Source organism: Coffea eugenioides, chromosome 2 (genome assembly GCF_003713205.1).
Source record: "Coffea eugenioides isolate CCC68of chromosome 2, Ceug_1.0, whole genome shotgun sequence".
In the NCBI taxonomy this organism is placed as follows: domain Eukaryota; kingdom Viridiplantae; phylum Streptophyta; class Magnoliopsida; order Gentianales; family Rubiaceae; genus Coffea; species Coffea eugenioides.
The window spans coordinates 44,918,814-44,944,653 of NC_040036.1; the positions used below are offsets into that span (position 1 = coordinate 44,918,814).

General features: G+C 37.4%; 1 protein-coding gene across 1 annotated transcript; it reads right to left on the minus strand.

The window, feature by feature from the left end:
* Positions 1-12,236: 12,236 nt before the first annotated feature.
* LOC113759800 (pectinesterase-like) lies at positions 12,237-25,454 on the minus strand. The gene is made up of 5 exons (XM_027302374.1): positions 25,154-25,454; positions 23,453-24,124; positions 23,036-23,121; positions 12,411-12,544; positions 12,237-12,297 (listed from the first exon to the last, which is right to left on the minus strand). Exons 1-5 carry the CDS (start codon positions 25,452-25,454, stop codon positions 12,237-12,239), a joined length of 1,254 nt encoding a protein of 417 aa, XP_027158175.1.
* Between the last annotated feature and the right edge of the window lie 386 nt (positions 25,455-25,840).

Consider the following 25,840-nt stretch of genomic DNA (forward strand, 5'->3'; position numbering starts at 1 on the left):
GGCCTTCTGATGAAATGTATCCCTGTTTCTTAGCTTTCAGCTGGTTTTCGAATTTCTGGATTTGGACTTGGAGAGCCTGAGTTATGATGTTTCCGCTAGAATGCGTTTTGTGAATCTATTTTACGTTTTTGGTTTAGTATCTTGCATTTTTGACATGGTTCCACTCAAAACTGGGTTGAGTGACCTTCTGCAATGTTGTAGCCCTGTCTTTTAGCTTCGAAACGGTGGGTCTTACACCTTCATCCGATACTCGTCAAAAACTGTTTTTTTTTAAGGGTTAAAGCTAAATCATTTCCGGATTTTTCTGGTTTCCTCTATTGTTTGTGTATGCTTAGGGAACCCTGTTTTTGTAGTATGTAGAATTGGTTTATGACTTGTAATCGAGTCTTATTGTGTTTATTTGAATAGTTTAGGGCTTGACTTTCATATCCGGTCATTTCCTAGCTAAATTTTGTACTTGAATGACTTTAAGCCTAGTGAATGGCTTTTGGAAATGAGCTTATTTTGTGTGAGATGTTGGGACTGATTTGAGGAAATAATGAAGCCATTAATGGCTGGCAAATTAGAAGTAAACACAAGGGAGTTGCTGCCGAAATTTTACTTGAAGGCTAGTTTTGGTCCAAGTGCTTTTTGCCGCAAAATTTTATAACCCTTTTTAGTTTAGTTTTGCGTTTGGTTTATGAAACCCTAGATATTTCCGACCATCAGTCCAAATGCCCCGTTTCGCTTTAAAGTCATTTTTTTATGCGTTTTACTCATTCTTTATTGGGTTCCTTCGATTTCACCTAATTGGTTGTGCTATATTCTTTCTGGTTAAATCTTAGGTTTTCATTGGTGACTGAGAGTAATAACCGGTGGGGTATTTTGGACGTTATTTTTGCATAACTAGGTGAGTGTTCCTTGTTTGCTATATTTTTCTTGACTTCATGACTTGTGTTATTGTTTGATAACGTGTTAAGTGCTTCTAATGATTATCAAAACGAGTTTTCTAGGCGAGTGTGTACTTTATCGCACTCAGCCTAAATGATTGTGAAATTTTCAATGATTGAAATGTTACTTGTGCATGAATGTAAGCCTTTTGGCTGAACTGGCCACTGCCCCTTGTTACCGATCGACTCGAGCCAGAAGCGGACTCGGTCGGGCTATATGGTGACCCGGGTGAACGTTTTGGTATACTCGAGTATTACCTTTGTAGGTTGGTGGAGGTTGGTGGAGCCTGGACAATGTCCAGGAGGGGGGTGAATGAAATGAATGACCAAACGAGCGCGGGTTTTATTTACAAAAGAAAAAAAAATGCATTTTCAAAAGATTGAAGGAAGGAGGAAATGTCAGGAGAACGAGCGAACGCGGGAACATTTGGCTCCTTGTGAGCCCGTATCCTTTTAATGTATGTGTTATTATTGCTTTCCATTGTACATGTTACTTGAATTCTTGATTTCTATATTAAGGTATGGGTTGGATTGTTGCTTATGTGTTTGGAACCTCACTGAGCTTTTAGCTCATCCCTTTAGTATTGTTTTCCTTAACAGGGGAAGGCGAGCAAGAATGAGAGCTCTGTATAGACTAGCTGGTCTAGCTTTTGATTTTTTTTTCTTGTAATGGTTCTCGCCCTAGTGCTTGGCACGGGCTGGTTGTATGGTGGATTTGGAACCTTTGTACATTCGACGGTTGTACTTCTTTTTGAGATCGTAATGTATATTTTCGTTTAAGTTTTTGGATCATTGCTATATTTTTCGTATGAGCTGGATCTGGTTTTTGCTCGAGGATGGAAGTGATCGACTGAGTCCCGGTGAGAGCTGAGCAGGCGGTCCGCCGAACCCGTTGGTTCGCCCTAGGGGGAGGTGGGGCTGTCACAGTTGGTATCAGAGCCTGCTTCGCGTGGTCTCTGCGCGGAGTGAGCCTGGACTAAGTGGTGAATAGGTATGAAGGACTAAGTGCTCGTTTGAGCCTAAGCTCTGAATTGTGAATGTTATAGGCCGTAAATCTCTCTCATGATATCTGAGGATCATAGATAGGTACGTCTAGTAGGAATTTCGATTGTAGATGGTTTACTCTTGGGACTGGCCAGCTCGAGATGTGAATTGTCTTCTTTCGGAATCTTGTGCCCGAGTATGCTAGAGTTGAGGTGTTTTGGGAACCTGAATAGGTATTGTTTGGCCAGAATAATTTCAAGAGGTCAATGGACATCTAGTTGGATAGAAAGTAACCTGAGAGACCGGACGAGGTTATTTTCATTGGGTATGGGACGATATCGCCTTTACTCCTGATTTGCTTTGATGCCGCTATGACATGACATTGGCTTGAGTATTGTGCACATGATTATCTGTCTAATTTGAAATGTATTGGTGTATTTGATTGTCTGCCTTCTTGATACATGGTGTGTATATGTGTATACGTCTTTGGTGTAATTGGTGTGCTAGAATTCGATTACTTTTGTCACTTTCCTGTATTTATTCACTGAATTACCTTTTTGGGGGGAAAAAAAAGAGGAAAAAAAAAAACAAATATATGGAGGGAAGACGTAGTCGCGGACGTGGTGTTAGGCGAGTCCAGGAACCAAGGGCAGAAAGGGAAACATCGGCGGAGCCTGTACCAGGACCAAGGGTTGAAGCCGGAGATCAGGTGGCGACGGCCATCCAACAAATGACCAATATTCTAGCACGGTTGGTGGACCAACAAGATCAAATGCCCGTGCATCAACCCCAAAACCCTGAAATAGGAGAAGATCGGGCCCTTGAGAGGTTTCAAAAGTTTGCCCCTCCAAAATTCGCTGGAGGGCCTGATCCGGACATCGCTGAACAGTGGTTAGTGGCCATGGTGAATATATTCACAGCTTTGAACTACACCGAACAGAGACAAGTGAACTTTGCAGTGTTTCAATTTGAAGGACCGGCCCGGGCATGGTGGAACGTAATTAGAGCAAAGTGGGAAAGAGAACGGACTGTATGGACGTGGGCGAATTTTGTAAGAGAATTTAACAAGAAGTACCTCCCACCTCTAGTCCAAGAAAGGAGGGAGGACGAATTTATTGGACTACGCCAGGAGACCTTAAGTGTGGCTGAATATGAAACCAAATTTACCAAACTATCCAAGTTCGCTTCCGAATTAGTAGCCACGGAACCGAGAAGAGTTAGGCGGTTCATACAGGGATTGAACTTGGACATCCAGGAGGCGTTGGCGGCGGCGCAAGTGAATACATTTACGAAGGCCCTTGAGAAGGCTCAACGAATCGAGAATGCAAAGGCGCAGGTGAAAGCTTCCCAAATACGGAAAAGGGGTGCAGTGGGTAGCGTGAGTAAGGAACTTACCAAATCAGTAGCACCCTCTAAAGTGCAGAAAGTGAACTTTTTGTCCTACCCGCCATGGACATTGGGGCCGGGAGATGAAAGGTCTACTAAAGGAAGCCAAATCGAACCTGAAAAGATTTCTCAAGCCAGTCAAAAGATGACTTCTCACTTGGTTTGCGGTTACTGTGGAAAGGCAAATCACACCGAGGATGCTTGTTGGCAGAAAGGGCGGAAATGTTTGATCTGTGGAAGCAGTGAGCATCAAGTGAGTAATTGTCCGAGGAGACATCCACGTGAGGGTAGTACTCAGTCACTGGATGGAACCAAAGTAAAACCGGTGAAAGAAAGAGGGAACCGACCAAGTGTACCGGCAAAAGCGTATGCATTAGACAACCAAGCTATTCCGGACTCGTCTGAGGCAAATAAAGGTAAAAATTTCGAGAACGAAATTTCCTTAAGGGGGAGAGAGTGTGAGAGCCCGTAATTTTTTTTAAGTACTAGGTTTTATTTTTTCTTTTAATTGCACGTTTTTCCACATTTTATTGATTTGAAAAATTGGAAAAAATAATTTTTATGAGTAAATATAGTGGAGATGATTTTTCTAGTATCGATAGTTTTTGAGAAATTAAGAGCATATACCGGGACGGGACCCACTAGTGCGAAAAGTTCGGAAAAATTCGGCCCACTAGGTTTAAGTTGGGATACTGGAATTAATTTACCGGGTGTTAAGAGATAAGTAGAGGATGCTAAGTGGATTGGTATGAGGAGACAAAAGTTAGGCAAGCATTAAATGAGGTGACAAGTGTCACCATTTGATTGGAGTGACTTGTAAGACTACTATTCCTTTTCTTACCATTGACCAAATAAATCACAAAATTAACCAAAAATTCCCATTTTCTTCTCTTCAAGTGGCCGGCTCTCTCTCTCCAAAAGAAAGAAAGAAACTCTTCAAGGTTTGCTTCCATTTAGCTCAAATCCATCCAACCAACCATTGAAACTTGCAATTTCTCCATAAAACCTCTTCAATTAGTGTTAGTGAGTTGATTTGTGGAGTTATTTGGAAAGCTAAGAGGACCTATTGCTCTCTCTCTCTTGTTTCTAAGGTGAGTTGAGAAGAACCACTCTCCTTCCTTAATTGATGCTTAAATCATGATTAGTGGTAGTATGAGATGCAAGTTTATGGATTATTTCTTGATTTGTGGTTGAAGTGATGAAGTTTTATTATTTTTGGGGATTTTTCTGTTTTAATATGAGCATGATTGTGTGGCTATCTATGATGATTGGAAATGGTATGTAATGACTCTAGAAGGTGGAAAAAGTGGATAATTGCAACTAATTTCTGTTTGGAAGAAAAATTGAAAGTTAGGGTTTTCTTGGAAGTGCATTCTGCCCGAATTTATAGCTCCTAGTTAGAGGCCGAATTGGCCTTGGCTTAAAACATGAAAGTTGTAGGGAATGACATTTTAGAGGTGCCTACAAAATTTCAGGTCAATCGGAGTAGTGTAGAATGAGAAAAGTCGAAATTACTATTGCTGTTCTGGTTTTACCCGAATGTAAGAATTGCGCCTGTAATTGGTTGTTTTGGCTGGAATTGCTTCCGAATTGGTTGTTTAGGCCTTCTGATGAAATGTATCCCTGTTTCTTAGCTTTCAGCTGGTTTTCGAATTTCTGGATTTGGACTTGGAGAGCCTGAGTTATGATGTTTCCGCTAGAATGCGTTTTGTGAATCTGTTTTACGTTTTTGGTGTAGTATCTTGCATTTTTGACATGGTTCCACTCAAAACTGGGTTGAGTGACCTTCTGCAATGTTGTAGCCCTGTCTTTTATCTTCGAAACGGTGGGTCTTACACCTTCATCCGATACTCGTTGTGCCTTTGGTACCATTACCGCAAAAAGAGGTCAAAAACTATTTTTTTTCAAGGCCAAAACTAATTGCATTTCCGCATTTTCTGGTTTCCTCTAATGTTTGTATATGCTTAGGGAACCCTGTTTTGGTAGTAGGTAGAATTGGTTTATGACTTGTAATCGAGTATTATTGTGTTTATTTGAAGTAGTTTAGGGCTTGACTTTCATATCCGGACATTTCTTAGCTAAATTTTGTACTTGAATGCCATTAAACCTAGTGAACGGCTTTTGGAAATGAGCTTATTTTGTGTGAGATGTTGGGACTGATTTGAGGAAATAATGAAGCCGTTAATGGCTGGAAAATAGGTAAACACAAGGGATTTGCTGCCGAAATTTTACTCGAAGGCTAGTTTTGGTCCAAGTGCTTTTTGCCGGCAAATTTTATAACCCTTTTTAGTTTAGTTTTGCGCTTGGTTTATGAAACCCTAGATATTTCCGACCATCAGTCCAAATGCCCCGTTTCGCTTTAAAGTCATTTTTTATGCGTTTTACTCATTCTTTATTGGTTTCCTTCGATTTCACCTAATTGGTTGTGCTATATTCTTTCTCGTTAAATCTTAGGTTTTCATTGGTGACTGAGGGTAATACCCGGTGGGGTATTTTGGACGTTATTTTTGCATAACTAGGTGAGTGTTCCTTGTTTGCTATATTTTTCTTGACTTCATGACTTGTGTTATCGTTTGATAACGTGTTAAGTGCTTTTAATGATTAGCAAAACGAGTTTTCAAGGCGAGTGTGTACTTTATCGCACTCAGCCTAAATGATTGTGAAATTTTCAATGATGAAAATGTTACTTGTGCATGAATGTAAGCCTTTTGGCTGAACTGGCCACTGCCCCTTGTTACCGATCGACTCGAGCCAGAAGCGGACTCGGTCGGGCGATATGGTGACCTGGGTGAACGTTTTGGTATACTCGAGTATTACCTTTGTAGGTTGGTGGAGGTTGGTGGAGCCTGGACAATGTCCAGGAGGGGGTGAATGAAATGAATGACCACACGAGCGCGGGTTTTATTTACAAAAGAAAAAAAAATGCATTTTCAAAAGATTGAAGGAAGGAGAAAATGTCAGGAGAACGAGCGAACGCGGGAACATTTGGCTCCTTGTGAGCCCGTATCCTCTTAATGTATGTGTTATTATTGCTTTCCATTGTACATGTTATTTGAATTCTTGATTTCTATATTAAGGTATGGGTTGGATTGTTGCTTATGTGTTTGGAACCTCACTGAGCTTTTAGCTCATCCCTTTAGTTTTGTTTTCCTTAGCAGGGGAAGGCGAGCAAGGATGAGAGCTCTGGATAGACTAGCTGGTCTAGCTTTTGTTTTTTCTTGTAATGGTTCTCGCCCTAGTGCTTGGCACGGGCTGGTTGTATGGTGGATTTGGAACCTTTGTATATTCGTCGGTTGTACTTCTTTTGAGATCGTAATGTATATTTTCGTTTAAGTTTTTGGATCATTGCTATATTTTTCGTATGGGCTGGATCTGGTTTTTGCTCGAGGATGGAAGTGATCGACTGAGTCCCGGCGAGAGCTGGGCAGGCTGTCCGCCGAACCCTTTGGTTCGCCTTAGGGGGAGGTGGGGCTATCACAATTTATATGTCGTATGACTTTGGGACTGGCTGAGGAAAATAATGAATCCATGACGGCTGGAAAAGTAAGCAAATTTAGGGGAAAATGCTGCCCAATTTTCTAGGCCGCTTAGTCTGTTTAGATTTGAGTTGCCTTTTGAAAAAATGATGGGTTTTAGGAGTTGTTTGTAACCCTAGGATCAACTGTTATCCTTTTTGCTCAAAAGTCATATTTTATTCTTTTGTACTAGTACTTGTACTGGTACTTAACATGGAAAGGCGTACGACATGTAGTCAAGCCTCACTTGTTCATTCCGTTTACTCGATTTTGGATGTGAAACCTTCAATTGGTTTACTTTGATGATTTTAGGGTTTCTTGGCGATTAAAACCAATTTGAAGTGAAAACTTTTGAAGTATCTGTATTTGAACCGGTGAGTGTACCACTCCCCTCACTTGTTGTTTAACTCGATTTCTGTACATGCAATCTGTGATATGAACGACTGAACTATCTATTTATTTTGTTTGAGACGAGGGTGTACTTTATCACACTCGTTCTCTTGTCTGTTCATATGCCAATGTTTGATGTGAATCTGAATCTGTTATCTGTATCTGTTCTGACGTCGTTTGGAAGCTTGTATCCAACGACCTTTCTGTGACCTCTGAGCTCAACACTTGTGGCTAGTTACTCGAGTCGGGCCGGCAAGGGCCTGATCGATTAGATAACGAACCACGGTAGTCTGTTTTGGGATCTTTGGGTATTGAGACCCTTGATTCCGGTATACTCGAGTATTACCATTTCTGAACTGATTGGAGTTCGGGCCCGGTAGGGGTATGTGAGGTAGAAGGAATCGGAGAAAGTGGAATCTACGGTATTGGTTACTCCTTTAGCGTTGACGGAGTGTCAACTATTATTTCGATCAAGTTTCGGTGAAGCAAATGGGAATTTGGCTCCTGAGAGCCACCTGTATCCTTCCTATTTGAATCATTGTGTCTACTACTTTACTTTACATCTGGCATGTGTACCTGATTTGTTAAATGTGAAATGCCATGATTTTACTGCTATATGTCTGGTACCTCATTGAGCGCAAACTCACCCCTTTCTGTTACCTTTGTTTTCCCTACAGGGTTCCATGTTTTGAAACCAAGATTTTTGGAAGAAATGAGTTGAGCCAGTTGTAGGACTTCTTTTGTTTATGATCCTCTGTAACTGAAACCCTAATTGTATTTTCGGTGGCGTGAATACTCTGGCTTGTATTTTGGTTCATTGGTTCAAGACTCCGATGTAAATATATGTATAAGTGTTGTTTAATTGACGTCCCGTACTTCCGTATGGTTTGGTAAGCTCTGTTTAACCCTTGGTGGTCTCCAATTATTCGTTTTCGTTGAGTTCTCGCGCGTACTATATAGGGTTTGTGTGAATCGACTCCGTAGTTCTGGGCAGAGTTGGGCAGGCGGTCCGCCGAACCCTTTGGTTCGCCTTAGGGGGAGGTGGGGCTGTCACACTAATTAGGAATATTTGTATTGAGTTTTAATTATTAGTCCACTACCGACATGGCTTAGTATGTTTCGTCTTTAATCATCTTGCATATACCTGGCAATTTGGCAGGTTGGGCGGGTTGATATTGAGTTTTTATTTAAATGAGTTACACCCAACCCGCCCAACTTTAGATTGGGTTAATTTTGGGTCGAGTTATATTAGGCCATCTCAAACCCATGGCCCAAATATAACCTAATATATTAATTAATAGATTTTGATACATAAACTCTCTCAAATACATTTTCACATACAAAAAACAAAAATTTTCACACAAATAAACACATTTTCACATAGATAGACATATTTTCACACTCACAGACACAAACACACTCTCAGAGCTACTAGGCTCAATGCTTTCAAAGAACTTGCCGACATCTCTTGCACTTGCCTTTAAAGACATCAGCCAAGTTCATGAACCCAATGTTAGAAGAAATGTTGTTATAAACCAGTAAATGGTTCCGCAGATTCCTGATGCACAAGGGTTGAGTAAAAGAACTAAAATTCTACTGGTGCTTGTGTTCAAGGTTTATTAGCTAATCAGGTCTGGCTTCAATATAGTCTAGGATGCACATTAAGATGCCACCATGATAATTAAATTAGTACACCTGAAAAAATGTAAAAAAAAAAAAATCCAATTTCTAATATGATATGATATGATGTCTGCAATTATTACTTTGCAACAATTCACAAATTGCAAATTCTACTCTGCTAATATGTATATATTATAGAAAAACTCAAGCCATCGAATAGGAAGCCAACTATAGATAAGACTCAGACAAGTCTGCTGAATAAAACTTGGCCGAGGGATGTTTTGCTTGATCTAACATTTGGCTTCATTACATAGTCGCTGGTCTTTTCTTGTTTCTTGAATTTAATTTGTTTATTGGTTTTTTTAACTTAAATTGGATAATGGGTGCCCAACACAAATACTCAAACTGTCCAAAATATATGTGAATTTTTATTACCCAACCCAAAATTGACCCAATTCCAACTTACCCAAACCAACCTCTCAAATTAGTAGGTAGGTTGGGTGGGTTGTTGGGTTTTGGATATAATTGCCAGCTCTAATCTTGCACTATCCTATCTAACTATGTAAGTTTATTATCTTGCGCAACGGATCCTATGCTTTGGAAACAAAATAAGAAATTTTTTTATGAGAAACAATGCGTTTATTAATTAACTATTGACTACTTGTAAGTTGAGCAAGTATTTTATAAATGAGAGGTACTCAGTTCATGACCTCCCATTTACACTATAAAAAAAATTTAAAAAAAAAGAATTAATTACGTGATTGCATATTACTCAGCTTCGTAACTATCTCTCCCTCTCTTCAATTGTAAAATACAATAATATTTTATGACAATGAGGCCTCATGTAACTGCTGATTATATAAACAAACACATAGCGCACACAAGGAACTTGAAGCAATTTTTGTTATATCTCCATAACTTCAACACCAGTACCAAATTTATGTACATGAGTATCTTCACTTTGTGCTCAGAAAGTATATTCGCTTTTAATTTATCAGATACGTAGTCACACTTCAAATAAAACTCCAATATTTGTACCACTAAATTTCTAATGAACTCCAGTGTTACCTTCGTATTTGCTTGGATCCCAATTTTTTATCCTAACAGCTTAGGAGGCGAAGTTATACCTTAGGATTTAGCGTTCCAAAACAATTCTTAGCCAAAAAACAATCAAAATTAGAAGGCAACAAAACTATTTCAATGGACACTCATGGATAATTACCTTTTGAGTTGTGAAGAAGAAGAAGAAGAGGAGCACGGACTGGATCGGTCAGTTCAGCTGATTGAACTGAAAATCGAGTAGACATCCGATTTGAGTTGCTTTGAAAAACCGTGAAATAAAAACTCGATCAAATCCGGTCAAAAGTCGGGTTTGATCGGAAAATCGGAAGAACCGCTTCAACTAGAGTCTAAGATCTAAAGAAGAGTAAAGATGGATGGTGGTCTGTGTAGTGGGGACCACTTAAAAACTAAAGGCATGGCGCATGTGCTGTACATAATTGCCACCAAGAGTTAACATCTCTATCGTCAACGTTGTGTCCCGTTTTTGACCGTTGTTGCATTTTTTAGCTTTTTTTAATTTTTTCCATCTTTTTCTTTTTTACCATTTTTGTTTTCCTTTTTTGATTCTTTCTTTTAATTACTCTCAAATCTCTTCACATATCCTACCATAAATCTCTCTCAAACAACTCCAATGGAAGATCTAAGTTAAAAAAGGGATAAAACATTTTAAAAAAGAAAATAAAAAATTCACCTAGAAATATTTTATCAATTTTATGATTTGACCCTTAGAGTACTTATAGAAACATTTTATAACTTATAGCTATAGCCCTAAATTCTTGTATTACTTTTCAAATAAGCCCTCCAATTTGGTTCTAAACTTGTTAAATATGCATTAAATTGTAAATTGCATAAATTGCTACTTAATTATACTACCTTATTTGTATTTTCTTGCAAAGTATCTTAGAAACAAAAAATATACATTGAACCGACATTTCTTAGTATTAATATGTTTTTAAAAATTTTACATAATATATTAATTTTTCAAATTAAATATATTTATGACATCATGATGACGCCATCTAATTCTTGGATAGGTTCGATCATTGACCCTAACCCCCTGACCTTGACCGCATCAATGGCCAATCCGAGTTTCAAAACATAGACGCTAACTAGTAATTACATTGTGGAAGAGAAAGGATTTTGTAAAATACTTGTGTTAACATATTTGTAAAACCATTTATTTTTAAGGGACCAAAATACCATCCATAAATGTCCCTAAATTTACAAAATTATCCACCAGGTAATGTTGCACACAGGGGACAATAGCATTGTTTTTTGAGGAACTCCTCTTTTCAGATGTTAAGATTTAGGCCATGTTTGATAAATCCATTCAGTAATTTAGATCTTAATATGTTGAGATACATTTGATCATTAAAAATTGAACATGTGAATTAATTAAGTAGCACTGAATCTTCTATACAAAATTTGCTCCAAAAAATAAATGATAAGATATCTACTTATTATTTAATATGATATGCAATTAAATATATTAAATTTAATATTTAATAATTCAATAATTTAATGGATTCAGATTTTAGATTTTAAACTTCAATTTTCAAACTTTACTTTTTATCAAATGCACCCTTAATTTGTATCACGTGAACTGATTCTGGTATTTTCTAACTACTACATTCCTGTTATCGTTTGAACAAAAAAATTACTATATAAAAATGGATAAAATACACGGAACCCCCTTATGGTTTCGCGAAAAGACACCTTACCCCGCTATCGTTTAGAAACCTACACATAAACATCCTAAACTTCATAACTAAAGTGGAAATTGACCTACAACCGACTGAGTTACCGGTAACTTGATCGATTCAGAGTTAGAAGAGGCAGAGAAAGGCCGAAAACGAAAGAGATGGAGGGTGGCTCCAATAGTAATCCAAGTTCGGCGGCGTGGTCAGCACCTCAGCTTCCCACTGACCAAAAAATCAAACGCATGAAACTCTATTGGCGTGCCGCTTTAATTTCCAACTTTGTTCTTAGAGGTCAGTACCCAACCCCCAAAACATAACTCCAATACTACTATCCTTCTTTCTTGCACTCGCGCTACTTATTTCTGTATGTGCTTGTTTATAAATGCACGTCTACATTACTGCTGAATTTGCTCTGTGAAATGGTGATTGTGGGGATTTATGAAGATGCTCTGTGTTGAACAATTGAAGCCCAGTTTCTTCATTTTACGGTTGTTCCGGCATGAAACTCTTTTTCCTGTTTCTCTCTTCAAGAGCCATCAATCGCAACCACCTGAATCCGACTCTGAAGGACCCAGAGCCAAGAAGACCCTTTTCTTGTGAACAAAAGGATCTCACCCTTCATGGGTTGTCCACCATTTCGCTCCTGGAACCTAAGCCCTCCCATGCCATGAGTCTATAACAACCACAGATAGCTCTATAGCCGGAAAGCCCCTGATTGTAAGCGATGGGTTCAATTATCATCAACAGACTAGTAGCTGTCAGCAACACACACTCCTTCCCAGTTGCAATGAAAGAAAAAATATGCTAAAACTCCTAGACTAAACCGGCTTGTAGTAACAGTTGTTTCCAGAAGAAGAATCTGATAGCCTTTGCCACAGGGACACTTGAAATGAATGCTTAGGCACTTCTCAGCCCACTCCACGCTCACAGCTTCTTCTGCATATCCTCCATCGTCATCCTGCATTAACATTTGCATTAAACCCAAAATAACAGCCTTAGACAGGACTTTGTCATCTTCAGCGCCTTCACAGTCATCGTGGTCAGCACCTCAGCTTCCCACTGACAAAAAAATCAGACGCATGAAACTCGATTGGTGTGTTGCTTTAATTTCCAACTTTGTTCTTGGAGGTCAACACCCACCCCCAAAAAATAACTCCAATACTACTATCCTTCTTTCTTGCGCTCGCGCTACTTATTTCTGTACGTGCTTGCTTATAAATGCACGTCTGCATTACTGCTGAATTTGCTCTGTGAAATGGTGATTGCTGGGATTTATGAAGATGCTCTGTGTTGAACGATTGAAGCCCAGTTTCTTCATTTTTTTCCTCACATTCTTGAGTTGCTGTTTTACTTGGGTTCCTCATCCTTCTTGACAATATTGCATTTTTATACGTCCATGCATTTTTGTTCAGGATAGTGTGCTTGGCAGTGATCGTTTGAAATGGGGTTTGAGGCATGTGCCTTTTGGCCCCAGAAGGTTGGAGGAAAGGGAGGTGGGGATATTGGCAGTGGGGGAATGGTTGTCTATGTTTTGTTTGATTTAATGATAGGACATCACATTGTGCTGACACTCAGCCGGTTCTTGATTCTCTATCCTCTCTATTATAAATGAGGGTATTTTGGGTATTCGACCTATAGTCGGTAACTCAGCCGGTTAAGAAGTCAATTTTCACTTTAGTTATGAAGTTTAGAGTGTTTATGTGTAGGTTTCTAAACGATAGGAGGGTAATGTGTCTTTTCACGAAACCATAAGGGGTTCCGTGTATTTTACTCTATAAAAATACAAGTGCTATAGCTCTACATTGAGCCACGTGACCAGGGAGAAATTTCATGCTGGGAATGCAGCTTCCGTTAATTAAGGCCTTTAGATTTTTTTCTCATGGCCCGAACAATTGCTCACTGTATAGGGCTATTTGTGTCCTTTGACCTTTAATTACAAGCTTGTCCCTCATGTTTTAACAGTGGCTGCGAACAGTGCGGAATTATTGAGCCCTGTTTTTGTAATTAAAAATAGTCTACGGTTAGTGGTCTTCTCTTCGTTTCATGCTGGGAATGCAGCTTCCGTTAATTAAGGCCTTTAGATTTTTTTCTCATGGCCCGAACAATTGCTCACTGTATAGGGTTATTTGTGTCCTTTGACCTTTAATTACAAGCTTGTCCCTCATGTTTTAATTACTAGCCTACGGTTAGTGGTCTTCTCTTCGTTCTCTTGTTAGTCAGGAGAGAAGAAACAAAGCGGCAGACGTCCTCTCCTCTTCTTCGGCTGAGTCCACCCAATTCCTTGAATTTCCACTCCATAATTGCCATTCTTGTCTGCTTATTGTACTTGGAAAGGATGCAAAGAAGCGAATTTGCTGTTGATTAGGCAGTCCCTGTTACCCTAAAAATCAGGGATGTTTTGCCCAAAAAAGTGCTCCATTCTTTGATTCACCTCGCTCATTGGGTTGCACTATTTCCTTCAATCACAAAGCCCTGTTTAGATGAGATGTTTGCTTTTGTCCCTAAAATCTGGAAAGTCTTTGACTTATTTTTCTACCTTTAGATGTATTTCAATTGTACCGTCCTAATTTTATCACCGTCTGATTGAAGCAAAAGTTTTCCAGATTTTCAGACGGGAGTTGTTAGGATTTTGGTACTGAAATTCAGTGAATATTTTGACCTTTTTAGTAAAAAAAAAAGACGAGAAATAGCCCATTACCTTTCATTCTCCCTCTTTATTTGTCACGTATATACGCAAGAAAAAGGAGACACTGAGAGGCCAAGAAGCAGAAAACAAGGAATTGTTTCTATTTTTCTCTACCGAGTGGTATGAACCTTTTTTCTACTTTTCCTTTGGTTTTTTCCTCTTTAGTCTTGAAGTCAGAGGTATTTTAATGCTGATGTTCTGTATTGTTGTTTTTAGCTATTATGTAGGAAAATGATAATCAATAGTTATAAGCAAAGTTAACAATTACTCCATTCGGGTATGTTACAGACTGATCTAATGCTTTTTAATGGTTCGATTATTGGCTTCTGAGAGTGCTCTTATGGTTGGTTTTGCCTGGTTTTCTTTTGGATGATGGTATGATGCTTTGCGGCTATGTGATATAGTTTTTTTCTAGATAATGCTTAGTTTGGATTGTGGAATATTATAAAGGGCTACTTTCCTGAGTATATTGTTGTGTTTTCTTCACTTTGTGTAGTTGGATCCTAGAATATATACATAATGAGCAGCCCTTTAAATATAATGCAATTAGCAAGGTTGGAATTTTGCTACTGGACATTCAACTTTTTCTTTTGAGAATCTTTGAACTATAATAAAATGGGACCTACTACCTAGATAACAATTATGGATTTGTGGGTTCTTTGCTATGTACATTTGATTTAGAAAATGAACTCTATGCGAATCCTGTTTGTTTGATCTAGTTTGGTGTAAAGAAGTTAACCAGATCTTTCTACAGTCCATGTTTTTGTCAATAAAAGATGAAATTATTAAAAAAGAAAATGGAATCTTGACTAGAAAAGTGTATTTTAAAAAAAAAAAATTAAAAAGAAAAAGAAACAAGAATGGCGTAGCACCATTCTGTAAAAACAGCATGATCATCATAAATCTTTAGGAAAGGCATGAGATGCACCTTTTTTATGGAATGATGGAAACTGCAAGTCTGTTTTCAAAGCTTGAGTTTAAATTACTCTTTTCAGATTATGCGTATAGTTAATTAGTTTTGTTCAGCTTAAGTTCAATAGCTTGTAAATTTGCAGCTTTGGGTTTCCTTTCTTTTGGTGTTAAGAGCTTTGACTAGTTAATCTAGTGGAATATGTTAGTTCAAAGTTTAATTGTTTTGGTATTCACCTTATTCATTCTTTTTAGCCGATTGATACTATTATATCATTTCCTGTTTTAGGTTGGTTGAAGTTGCCATGCTATTGCAGATTTCAATACAGGGCAAGAAGAGATTTAAATGTTATCTTATTTCAGCAATTTTAGCAATTCTAAACATGGATGTTATATGGATTGGTATTGACAGCGTTTGCGTAACAATGAATGAAGTCCATAATTTTGGCACAAGTTCATTTCCTTCAGTTTTTTAGCAGCCAGCTTGATTGAGAATGAATTTTTTCCCTGAAGCAAATGTTATAGAATGTGAGGAATTAAATGATAGGCTCGTACGATTTTTACAAAATTATTAATGGTGATAATGGCTTGGCCAGTTGTCAGAAAAAAGGTCTCAAGAAAACCTTTTATGCGATGAACATATTGTCTGATGGTTGCACCGACACGAGAAAGTTTTGTCATAAAATTCTTTTCTGACAATGCGCCCATCACAACTAAAATTCTTCCCTGTCACAAGTAAAGTTTTGTCACGAGAACTTTTTTGGACTGCTAAAATTCTTTTCTGACAGTGTGCCTCGCATCACTAGAGTTTGGTGACGAAGCGTGGTTTTTGTCACAAAATACTTTTTGCAACAGGCTATTGGGACGGAGCTTTGGTTATGAACTCTCCATCAGGCAAAGTTTTCATGACGAAAAATGGACTTTTTGTGACAACCAGAGCTCATCACAAAAAGCCCCCATTTTTGTAGTTGCGTCTCATGATTGAATTTTTCTTAAAAAGTTGGGCCTAATCAGACAAACTAGATGGAATTCAGGGAAACTTGGTCTAATGGGTATCGTCATTTTAGTTTTAATAATTGTCCTTCTACACTCTGTTGCTTCTAATATCCAATTTGTTTCCTTGGTTTCTGGTTTCTTGGTTTTAAATTTGCATATGAATGCAAAAGATTAGTGATGTGCAAATATACAGACAAAATTGAGATTCATGGACATAGTTTCTTGAGAGACTCATCCTATTTTGTGCTGTTTAATGATTGTAATATCCTCTAGATTTGTTAGTTTTTTTTCTAGTGGTCACTGCTGCAGTGGTACTTGTACTCAAGTCAGATTTTATCAATTATGTGTATTACTCCTGATTGCTTGCTTCATTACGTCATGGTTTGGGAGTGACTCTGTTGCATATTCAACAGTTATCTTGCATTGGTTTCTTCATGTCCGATGGAGTTTTGCCATTTTTTTGACATCATTCTAGAGCTGTTAACTGGTACTACCATCAAAATATGCAAATATGTCTGCTATAATACCCTGCAAAGATGCTTCTTGTTTGAGCCTGATCAATTAGTTGTGTTATAAGCGGATGAAATAATCGGATCTTTGTGGTCATAGTTTTGAGTGGCTCTATTCTAAATTTGCTGTTTAATTGATAGGACTAAATTCTGACTTGGTGCTTTCTTGGTAATTATTGTTGCATTTAAGTGGACTATGTCAAATTGCTCGCTTCCCTTGGTGTAATTGGAGTATTTTGGGAGACAGGCTACTTAGGGGTGACTTCTTTTCAGCTTCTTTCTGTCTCATGGAATATGGCCCATTCGCCCCTATAATTACAGAATTAGTGTATTTTCTCTAAAATGCTTATCTCTTTCTTTTGTGATATGAACAGTTGGTAGTGAATTAACTTGAAAGCTGTTGGATTACTGTACTTTATTAGAAAATTTTTAATTCTGTGCAATCATTGAGCAAGTTTCCTTATTTTGGCTAACAAATGTCAAATTATTTTGATCAGAATCATGGATATTATCGTAAACAATGGGCTAATGTCATTTGTACATGCGTGCACGTGTGTAGTAGTACACGTTTATGCTGAAGCTACTGGTTGAGGATTTACTTATTTATTCCATTAGATTTTATTGAACTTTGCAAATCAAATGGCTTTTGAAACGTATAGTTTGTGCCTCTGTACGTGTCCTTATATTCAACTCCCTCATCTCCTTATTCTGTCTTCTCATTCTTCTTTCCCTACTCTCTCTCCTTTTTTCTTGTGCTCAACTTCTTCCTTCCTTTATGATATAAAAGCCCTATCTAAATCCATTACTGTGCTCAAAAGTCATCATTAGCCAATTCCATGAGTTTCTGTCTTGTTGAAATTTGAAAATAGCTTTCAAACACTTTTGGATGTTTCATCTTCATTGCACACTTTTATGAGTTTCCTGGAGGAATGCTTATGTTAATAATTGAAGTATAAATTCATCTTTGGACTCACATTGAGATCAAAGTTGAACTATACTTTTAAAGAAATGTAAAGATGATTTTGGTTGAACACGGCAAACTGAACTACTGAAATTTGGTTGCAAAATTTGAAAAAAGAAATGTCCGAATACTCTATCCTTAGCTCTCATATTCAAGTTCTTTTTGCTGTATGACTACATACGAAATTAGCAACTCCGCCTCTAGTCAATCATCTTAGGAGCTGACTTAATAGAAACCAATGTGATGATGGCCATGTTTTTGCTACCCATATACAGTTTATACCTTGTCAAACTCCTTGGGCCTATGAATTATGTTCATTCTGTAAACCTCTTGATGATCGTCCCCACCTAGAAAATAAAAACTTGAAACATGAAAGTTCTGTTTTTCATGTTTCACAGAGTACTAAGATGTTTTTGCTACTAAATTAAGTTTTAGTAGCTCTGTAGCTGAATTTATCGATGTTCCCGATCTCAATTGCCACAAAAATAGGATGATGTTTGGCCTTTGATTCCCTACTTAAACACAGTGGCCTTTGTTGTCCCCTTTGAGCCTTTAGACTTGATAATTCATTTCACGTTAAAACCCCTGCTGATCACACCCCACACTGGGGTTAATTTTTTGAGAGTTATTTCATGGAAGTTAGAGTACTTTAATTGTGATTTTTTATGAAATCAAGGATTACAAGAATGTTGAGTTCCAATGCTCGAGTTTCAGATGTTTACTTCTCAAAAAAGAAAAACAAAAGAAAGAAGGAAAACGAAAGGAAAGAAAGAAGGAAAGCAAGGAGGATTGAGAGAAGCTCAAATATCAATAGTTTAGTTCCCAAAAAGGACAAAAAAATAGAGAGAGATTGAGAAGAGGCTCACTATGCAGAAGTGGTCACAGGTTCTAATCCTTAAAAAAAAAAAATGATTTTTTATCTTTTGGGCCTTTACTATCTTATTCTTTGCTTAAACCTACTCCAAGCCTACATTACGAGCTAATAAAGGTCCAAATGCTGACCAATTTTGTGGCAGTTATGACGAGGAACAATATTCTTTCACCACTGACACAGCTAAGAGAATTTGGTCACAGCTGTTTTAAGGTGATCTCAAGATGATTTAACCTGAAAAATCAATACTTTGAGCTTTAATATCCCTTCTTTTTCAGCCCTTTACCTTACAACCAGAACAAAAATCCATCTGATTGGTTTCTTTAATGTGCTCATAAGATGATTGTGAGCTGAAAATGGAAACTTGTAGCATTGATATCCCATCTTTTTCAGCACTATGGCCGAGGCCCTCTTACAATCAGAGTGAAATTCCATGTGATTGGTTTCTTTATGGCCAGTCAATTTGAGAAGATGTTCCTTTTCTAAACACCAGCCTAAGCCTCGACAGAGTAGAAAGCGTCATAACAGTTTGTCATATTCCATTAAGACCATCTCTATCTTATTTACGTGGTTCACATACTTTTAATTATTAATCAAAGCATTCATCCTAGAATTTCTAAGCACACAGGAAGTGATATTGTGTTCTCCGAGTCATCTACCAAAGAATTATTGCGCAGACCCTTGCCTATTTTTTATTTTTCCTTTTACAACAACATTGTGTATCAAGAGAAATAAACTTGAGAACCCCTTCCTAGATGCAAATGGTGTTTGTTACCTATTTGGAAGGGACTGAGAAATGGAATACGACTGTTCACAACTTCTTTCATTGCTAGCTCTTTGTTCAATTTTTTACATGGGAAATACCAAATAAAATAAAATAAAATTTTGGGTGCTTAAAAATGGTTTCATGGTTTTTGGAATATTCTTGTTAGTTCTTTGGTATAAGGGAGGGAAAGGGGTTTAGCATAAGTGGAAGGAGCTGGCCATATGTTTTATAGTAAAAAAGGCAAGAGAATGGATGTGGAGGACCATTCTGGGGCTGTGTTCAATTTGGTTGCATGTATAAATATACATTCAGTTTTTCTTTTATTTTTGGTAGATGATCTACTTATTTGTCAAGTCCTTTTTAGTTTGGAATTTTGTTATACCCTAATTTATGTTTTCTTTGTTTTTTCTTGTTTCCATTATGTTGGTTTGATTGAGGACATGTAAAGTGCAACCTAATGCTTTGGCTTGTAATATTATTTAATTAAGCCAAACTCTTCTGTTTTTTATGTGCATATGAGTTGGTGGCTTGGAGTGTCCACCTAGCCAGAAGGAAAGGCAAATATAGTGATTGCAAGGCTGAACTTGTGAAGATAGTCAGTCCATATATGCATGCAAAATGATGAAACGGTTGCTAAACCCGTGAAAGGATTGATTCTTGGTCCACTTGCAACCTTTATATTTTGGTTGCTGAACCATGAACAGAAAGGATTGCAGGAGGTTCTTAAAGTAGATTTGCTGCTGTGGCATGTGCAGGACTACTATGGGATGCTGCTTTTAGTGTTGATGGATGAGGTAAGCTACTTGATCCTTTTCTTCTTCTTGTTCTTCTCTTCCCTTATTAAAAACCACAAAGAGGGATTTTGGAAACCATAACGAGATCTAGCTATACCTAATCAACTTTAAGTAGCAGTTATTTTTCTTATCGTAGTCATTTTTTAATGCTAAGCTGTTCCGCATCAAGCTTTCCACATTTGTCAAAGAAAAAAAATTCTTACAAATGAAAGATCATTTCCAATGGAAACTAAACAAAGGCATTATGAGCTGAATTGTATAATAAATAGTATGTTGGTTTTCCGCTTTGGTAAATTGTTGTATAATTGGACCTTTTTAAGCACGGATTTTGCACAAGCATCTAATCTAAGCTATGCATGTTTTGTATATTGACTACATTATGAGGTTTAAATCATATCTAGTAGAATTGTTTGTCATTTGTCTCAAAATGTTCTTCTTTTGGAAATTAACTTGAATGTTGGTTTCACTTGCTCTCAAATCTGTTTCTTCATTAGCTACAAAGTAGTGATTTGGGTGTGTAAATATTGATTTTGGCTAACTAATGCCACCTAGTATACTAAAGGATTAAAGATACCTGTTATTTCAGTTGTTTTGCTTGATCAAGTTTTGGATATTAATGTGATCAATTAGTTATGTGCAAGTGTACCTGCAAAGCTGTGTCTCGTGGTCATAGTTTCTGAGTGCCTATTACAAAATCATTGAATAACAGTTGGGATTTTTCTTGAGCCACTGTTGCAGTTATAATTCACGAAAGATGTGGATTACTTCAGATTGCTTGCTTAATCTGGTTACAGTTTGAGAGTGGCTCCTGTTGTATATTAACGGTTTTCTTACATTGTTTTCTTTATGTCACATGGACTATGGACATCCTTTTTTACATGATTTTAGAGCAAGTAGTAGCTCCAAAGGATGCAAATATGTTTCCTGCATAACCTGTAAAATTGCTTAGTAGTCATGTTTCTTGAGTGGCTCTATTCTAAGTTTGCTGTTTAATGATTGGGATAACTGTTGAATTCATGCTTTTTTGGGTAATTGTTCTTGGGGTTGTGTGTTTATGCCATGCTTTCTTTTCTGTTCCTTGTTCACTTGATAACTTTCTGACTTGAGGTATCAATGAGGTCTTAAATCTTTCATGTTAAGTGTTCAATGACTATATACATTGACAGCAGGAAATTCAGTTGAATTAATCAATTTGGCCCACTTAAATTAAAAACTCATATGCTACGCCTTACGAGTGAAATTATGCTTGGAGAAAATCTAATTAACTTGTTCTCCATGAGCTTTTTGTTTAAATAATTATCGTCATGTCTTACATAGGTTTACATGCATATTACTTGAACATACATGTCATTTTTTATTCAATGTAGTGTGCCTTGTGCATTCCTTGAGTTAGATCATGCAACTTGCCAAAAGATGCTTAACTTCTTCACTGGCTGGAATTTAGTCTAGACTTGACAATAGGTGTTCATTTTAATCTATGAAAAGTGGCTTTTTGGCCTGCTTTGAGAAACTGTGTACAAAATCTGAATTTTCTTGTTTTCTAATTACTCTTGCTCTATTCAACATATCCCACTGAAATTGCCCATCATATTCAGCTAAAACATGTATGTCATTTGATTCATCATAAGAAATGAAGTACTAACTAATGCATTCCTGAACAGCAGTAAGTAAGATTTGTTACGTTGTTTTCTTTGGTTACTTTGTATTGCTGTTCAGCAACCGGGATCTTTCTTTTCCTTTTCTTTATTTTGTCAGTTCACGCATCCGAAAGACTATCAGCAGTAATGCTGGGTTTCTGGTGTACATTGTTTTCTTTTGATATCTGCTGCCGCTGATGCTATTTATAATTTTCACTTGATGTTGATAAGGAGTGTGATTTAAGTGCTTATGATATGAACACACATGTCAAACAAAACTAATTGTAAACTCCAGAATTACAAATTCGAGGAATGCCAACCATCTAAATGTAAACTGGAGTGTGCAAGCCAAATTTGTAGTTATATATCTAAATGTAAATCATTAATAGCACAAAATATCACAAAACTTGGCACAGAGCACCGCCAAACGGTGTATCTCTAAAATTGATGTGGGACAAGATGGGTGAGATCTTGCCTACTTGTGTGAGCAGAAGAACAAGGGCCTTGAGATTGTTTTGGTGCTGTGAACATTATCCTGGACAGTGATGTGGTAAGAAAAGAGGGAAAGAAGTAGAGAAGCTAAGAGAAAGAAGAAGAACACAACTAATAGACCAAAACTAAATCTTCATTCATCAAATTCTCTGCAAAGAATGACATAGAAACACAAGTATTCATAAAGTAAAAAGGTACCTAAAACTCCTATTTCCATATTCTAAATAGGAAAAGTAACTAGTTGTAGAACTTTAGAACTTTTAGGAACTTTCCCTTTCCCCATAAGAATGCTTGAACAACTTACCTGATATTGTAGATAATGAAAAGAAGCCCAAAATGACCGACATTCTGGAAATTTTAAGTGACAAAGGAAAGACCAAAATGTTTAAGGCCTAATAAGAGAAACCACTGAACGTGCAGAGAACTTTGACCATTGTTAGACTCTAGGAATCACCGCGGATAGACTCTTTTAGACCAAAATTATTCTTTTTTGTCAAATCATCCTTTAGTTTTATTCTTAGCTTCGAAGGATGAAAATATCCTTTCAACCAGCTTATGGTTGGAAAATTAGTGGAGAAATTGGTAGAGAAAAGGGTGGGGAAGGGAAACCAGTTATTATCACTTTTAGCTGATTAGAACTTGAAGCCTCCAAAATTTTGTTGTTAGCTGGGTCAATTTGCTGCTAAACCAGCAACAAAGCTTCAATCCAACTGAATCTATGGGCCATGCCATCTACTGTAGAGAGAAAAGATTGCAATGCTTCTAATTTTTTTTTTTCCAATTTCATGCACTTTTATCTTTTAGCAAAGCAACTTCTTTTGGACATACTCTCAAAATCTTTCGAGAAGTCTCAAAGTTTGAAAAGAGTTCTGCTTTTGTAACCATACTAGTCAAAGAAGAAGAAGAAAATATGGCTGATAAATAGGAAGAAAGTTTGATTCTCAACTTACATAAGTACCTTTTCTTAAATTTTATTCAAGGAACTTAAAGTGGTCTTTTTGGAGTGCTTGTGGGTCAGTCCCATAGGCTTGTGGCGGTTGCTGGACGCCATACTCAATTTCTAGTAAAGTAGTGAACATATCGCAAATACCTTTTCTTCATTCACAGTCTAGCAATGTCACACTCAATTTGTAGTAAAGTAGTGAACATATCACAGAAACACCATATAATGGCCTCGTACTAAAATAAACTGCTGGTATAAGGGATTTTGAAGATATGGCCTCATAGGCTCATACTAATATAAACCGCTGGTGTAAGGGATTCCAGACTCTGGAATCCAAGAATCCCCCTGAATAAACTTAGAAACCGTGAAAGGAATAACTTCCTTGGACTGATTTAATGCTTTATATCCCGCCCATGAAATTCGTCTCCCTGTGCCTGCACCAGGACCCCAATTACCATATTCCCTGTAGGTTAGCTCATCTGTGCGATGGCCTGGCCACTCATACCACCCAGCTGGATCTATGATGCTATCCAAGAATGATTGCATCACAATCACGGTCGACCATGCAAACCATGGTCTCCCAAGAAAAGCGTGAACCTGAGATTTGTTGGACTGCAAATCTGGGGCTGCTGTCAAAGTGGAATTTTGAATGACAAATCCACTCCTCTCATAGCGTGACTTTTTTCCCTGTGCAGTGAAAGTAATAACACGGTTAGGCAACCGTGCATATAAGTTGCAGGTTTGAAAAACTGCCGCAGCATTGCCAAACACAAAATCAACAGTGCCATAGATGTCACACTCCTTATAGAATTGCCTGCCAAAGTGTGCACAGAGCGTGTCATGGAACCCTAAAAATGTACATCTGTAAAATGATGATCCGTCAGACAGGGACATTAGGGCAACAGCTTGAGTGCCTTCTCCTGCTGAGTTTTCGAAAGTTATGTACTTAGCCATGAAACGATCACCTTTAACAGCTGCAAACAATGAAATGTAATGGCATTTTAATAAGCTTCATATGCTATGAAATAGATAAAGAAAAGATAAAGTTTATGAAAAAGAAAAAGAAAGGAAAAGAGATAGTAAATAATGCTTGCTGAAAATTTAAATCCTGTATGCAATATTTGTGCCATTGCAGAACCAAAATGAACTTCTAAATCTTCATCTTCCAAAACTATGCAATCTGAGAATCTCTGTGGATATACAATCTTTGAATATTCTTTCTACTGATAGAGTTGATAGTATTAGTGCCAAAGAAGTAAGCTTTCTGCAAAGATGTCAGCACTTTTTACGATGGGAGAGTAATTCCATCATCCAGTATGTTGTTAAATTTAGATATTGTACTGAGTGGAATGTATGAATTAAATAATCTTAATAATGCAGGGTGATGTGTTAAATTGTAGTAGTACTCCAAAGAGTATAGATTGCTGCAAGAAGCAAATGAGCTTGAAGAATTGAAGTATTGAAATTCGAAAGCCACTGTAACTTTGTAGAGCTAGAAATAGTAGAGATACAAAGTGTGCATGTTTGATATTGTTGAAATCTTGTGCTTGAAATGGATATAGGCAACTAGGCCTTTATGTAAAACTAAGATGCAGCCGCTTCATATCTGATTTTAGTACCATATTGCACATGGACTCAATAACATAGATAATAGAAATTTTCCGTAAACACAAAGGCTGATCAACTAAATAATTGGAATAGACTTGTTGAAACCTACTAGAAGGCTTCTTTGCTGCATTAAAAGGAAAGCTTCAATGGACTACAACATTCGGCAAAGTGCTATAGTGTAGTGAAGAAAGAAGAAAGGAAAACTTGATGTCCCCTGTTTTTCATACCCTACTTTTTAGTACACACCTTTTCATTAAAACTGAAATGTTGTGATCCTACTAAAGCATATATGTTAATTATAAATTGCAGTCAGAAGTCCTTACAAAGAGTGGCAGTTTCGTTTGTTTGGAACTCTGGGACTCTCCTGTTTATTGTGATTTTGGTTACATTTGCACCATCTCCAATCAAAGCTGTGTTCGTCTTATTTGCCCACACTTCCACAATCTCCACATATATATCGGCCTCCACATGAATGAAGTACCTGGATTGACTCTGAATGGGTAATGATGCAATGGCATCCATTATCCTTCTATATGCTCCATGTCTTGTCTTCGAGACGGTTGCATTAAACATAATACCGTTTCCATGAACGTTGCTCAATTTCTTGTGTCCTTGCAGCTGGAAATGTATGGAGATGTAAACAGATACAACCGTAACCAATACAATCACGATGACTGGTGAAGCGCCCTTAGCCATACCTCCCTACCTACGCCTGGAGATTAGTTGGTCAATGCTAATAGCAGCCTGAGTGTTCTTTTTGTTTATTAGTTGGTTACAGGGATAACATATTGCATGTTTTGAGTATTTATAAGAAAATGGAGATACAGAAGTTTACTGATATTGGTGGGGAACGAAATCATGATTGCCAAAGAATTAGGTAGATTCAACAATTGTTACCTTAGTCCTAAAAACAGAAATAAAAGGCTAATCTGTTTTTGTTGAATAAACATACTTAGATAGCATGGGAAGTGGCTGAATTTAAAAAGGATTTACAACAGACATGAATTCTATTATAGGATTAGGTCATATTAGTACTCAGTATGTGAAATTCAAGATCAATGGATAATAACCTAAAAATTCAT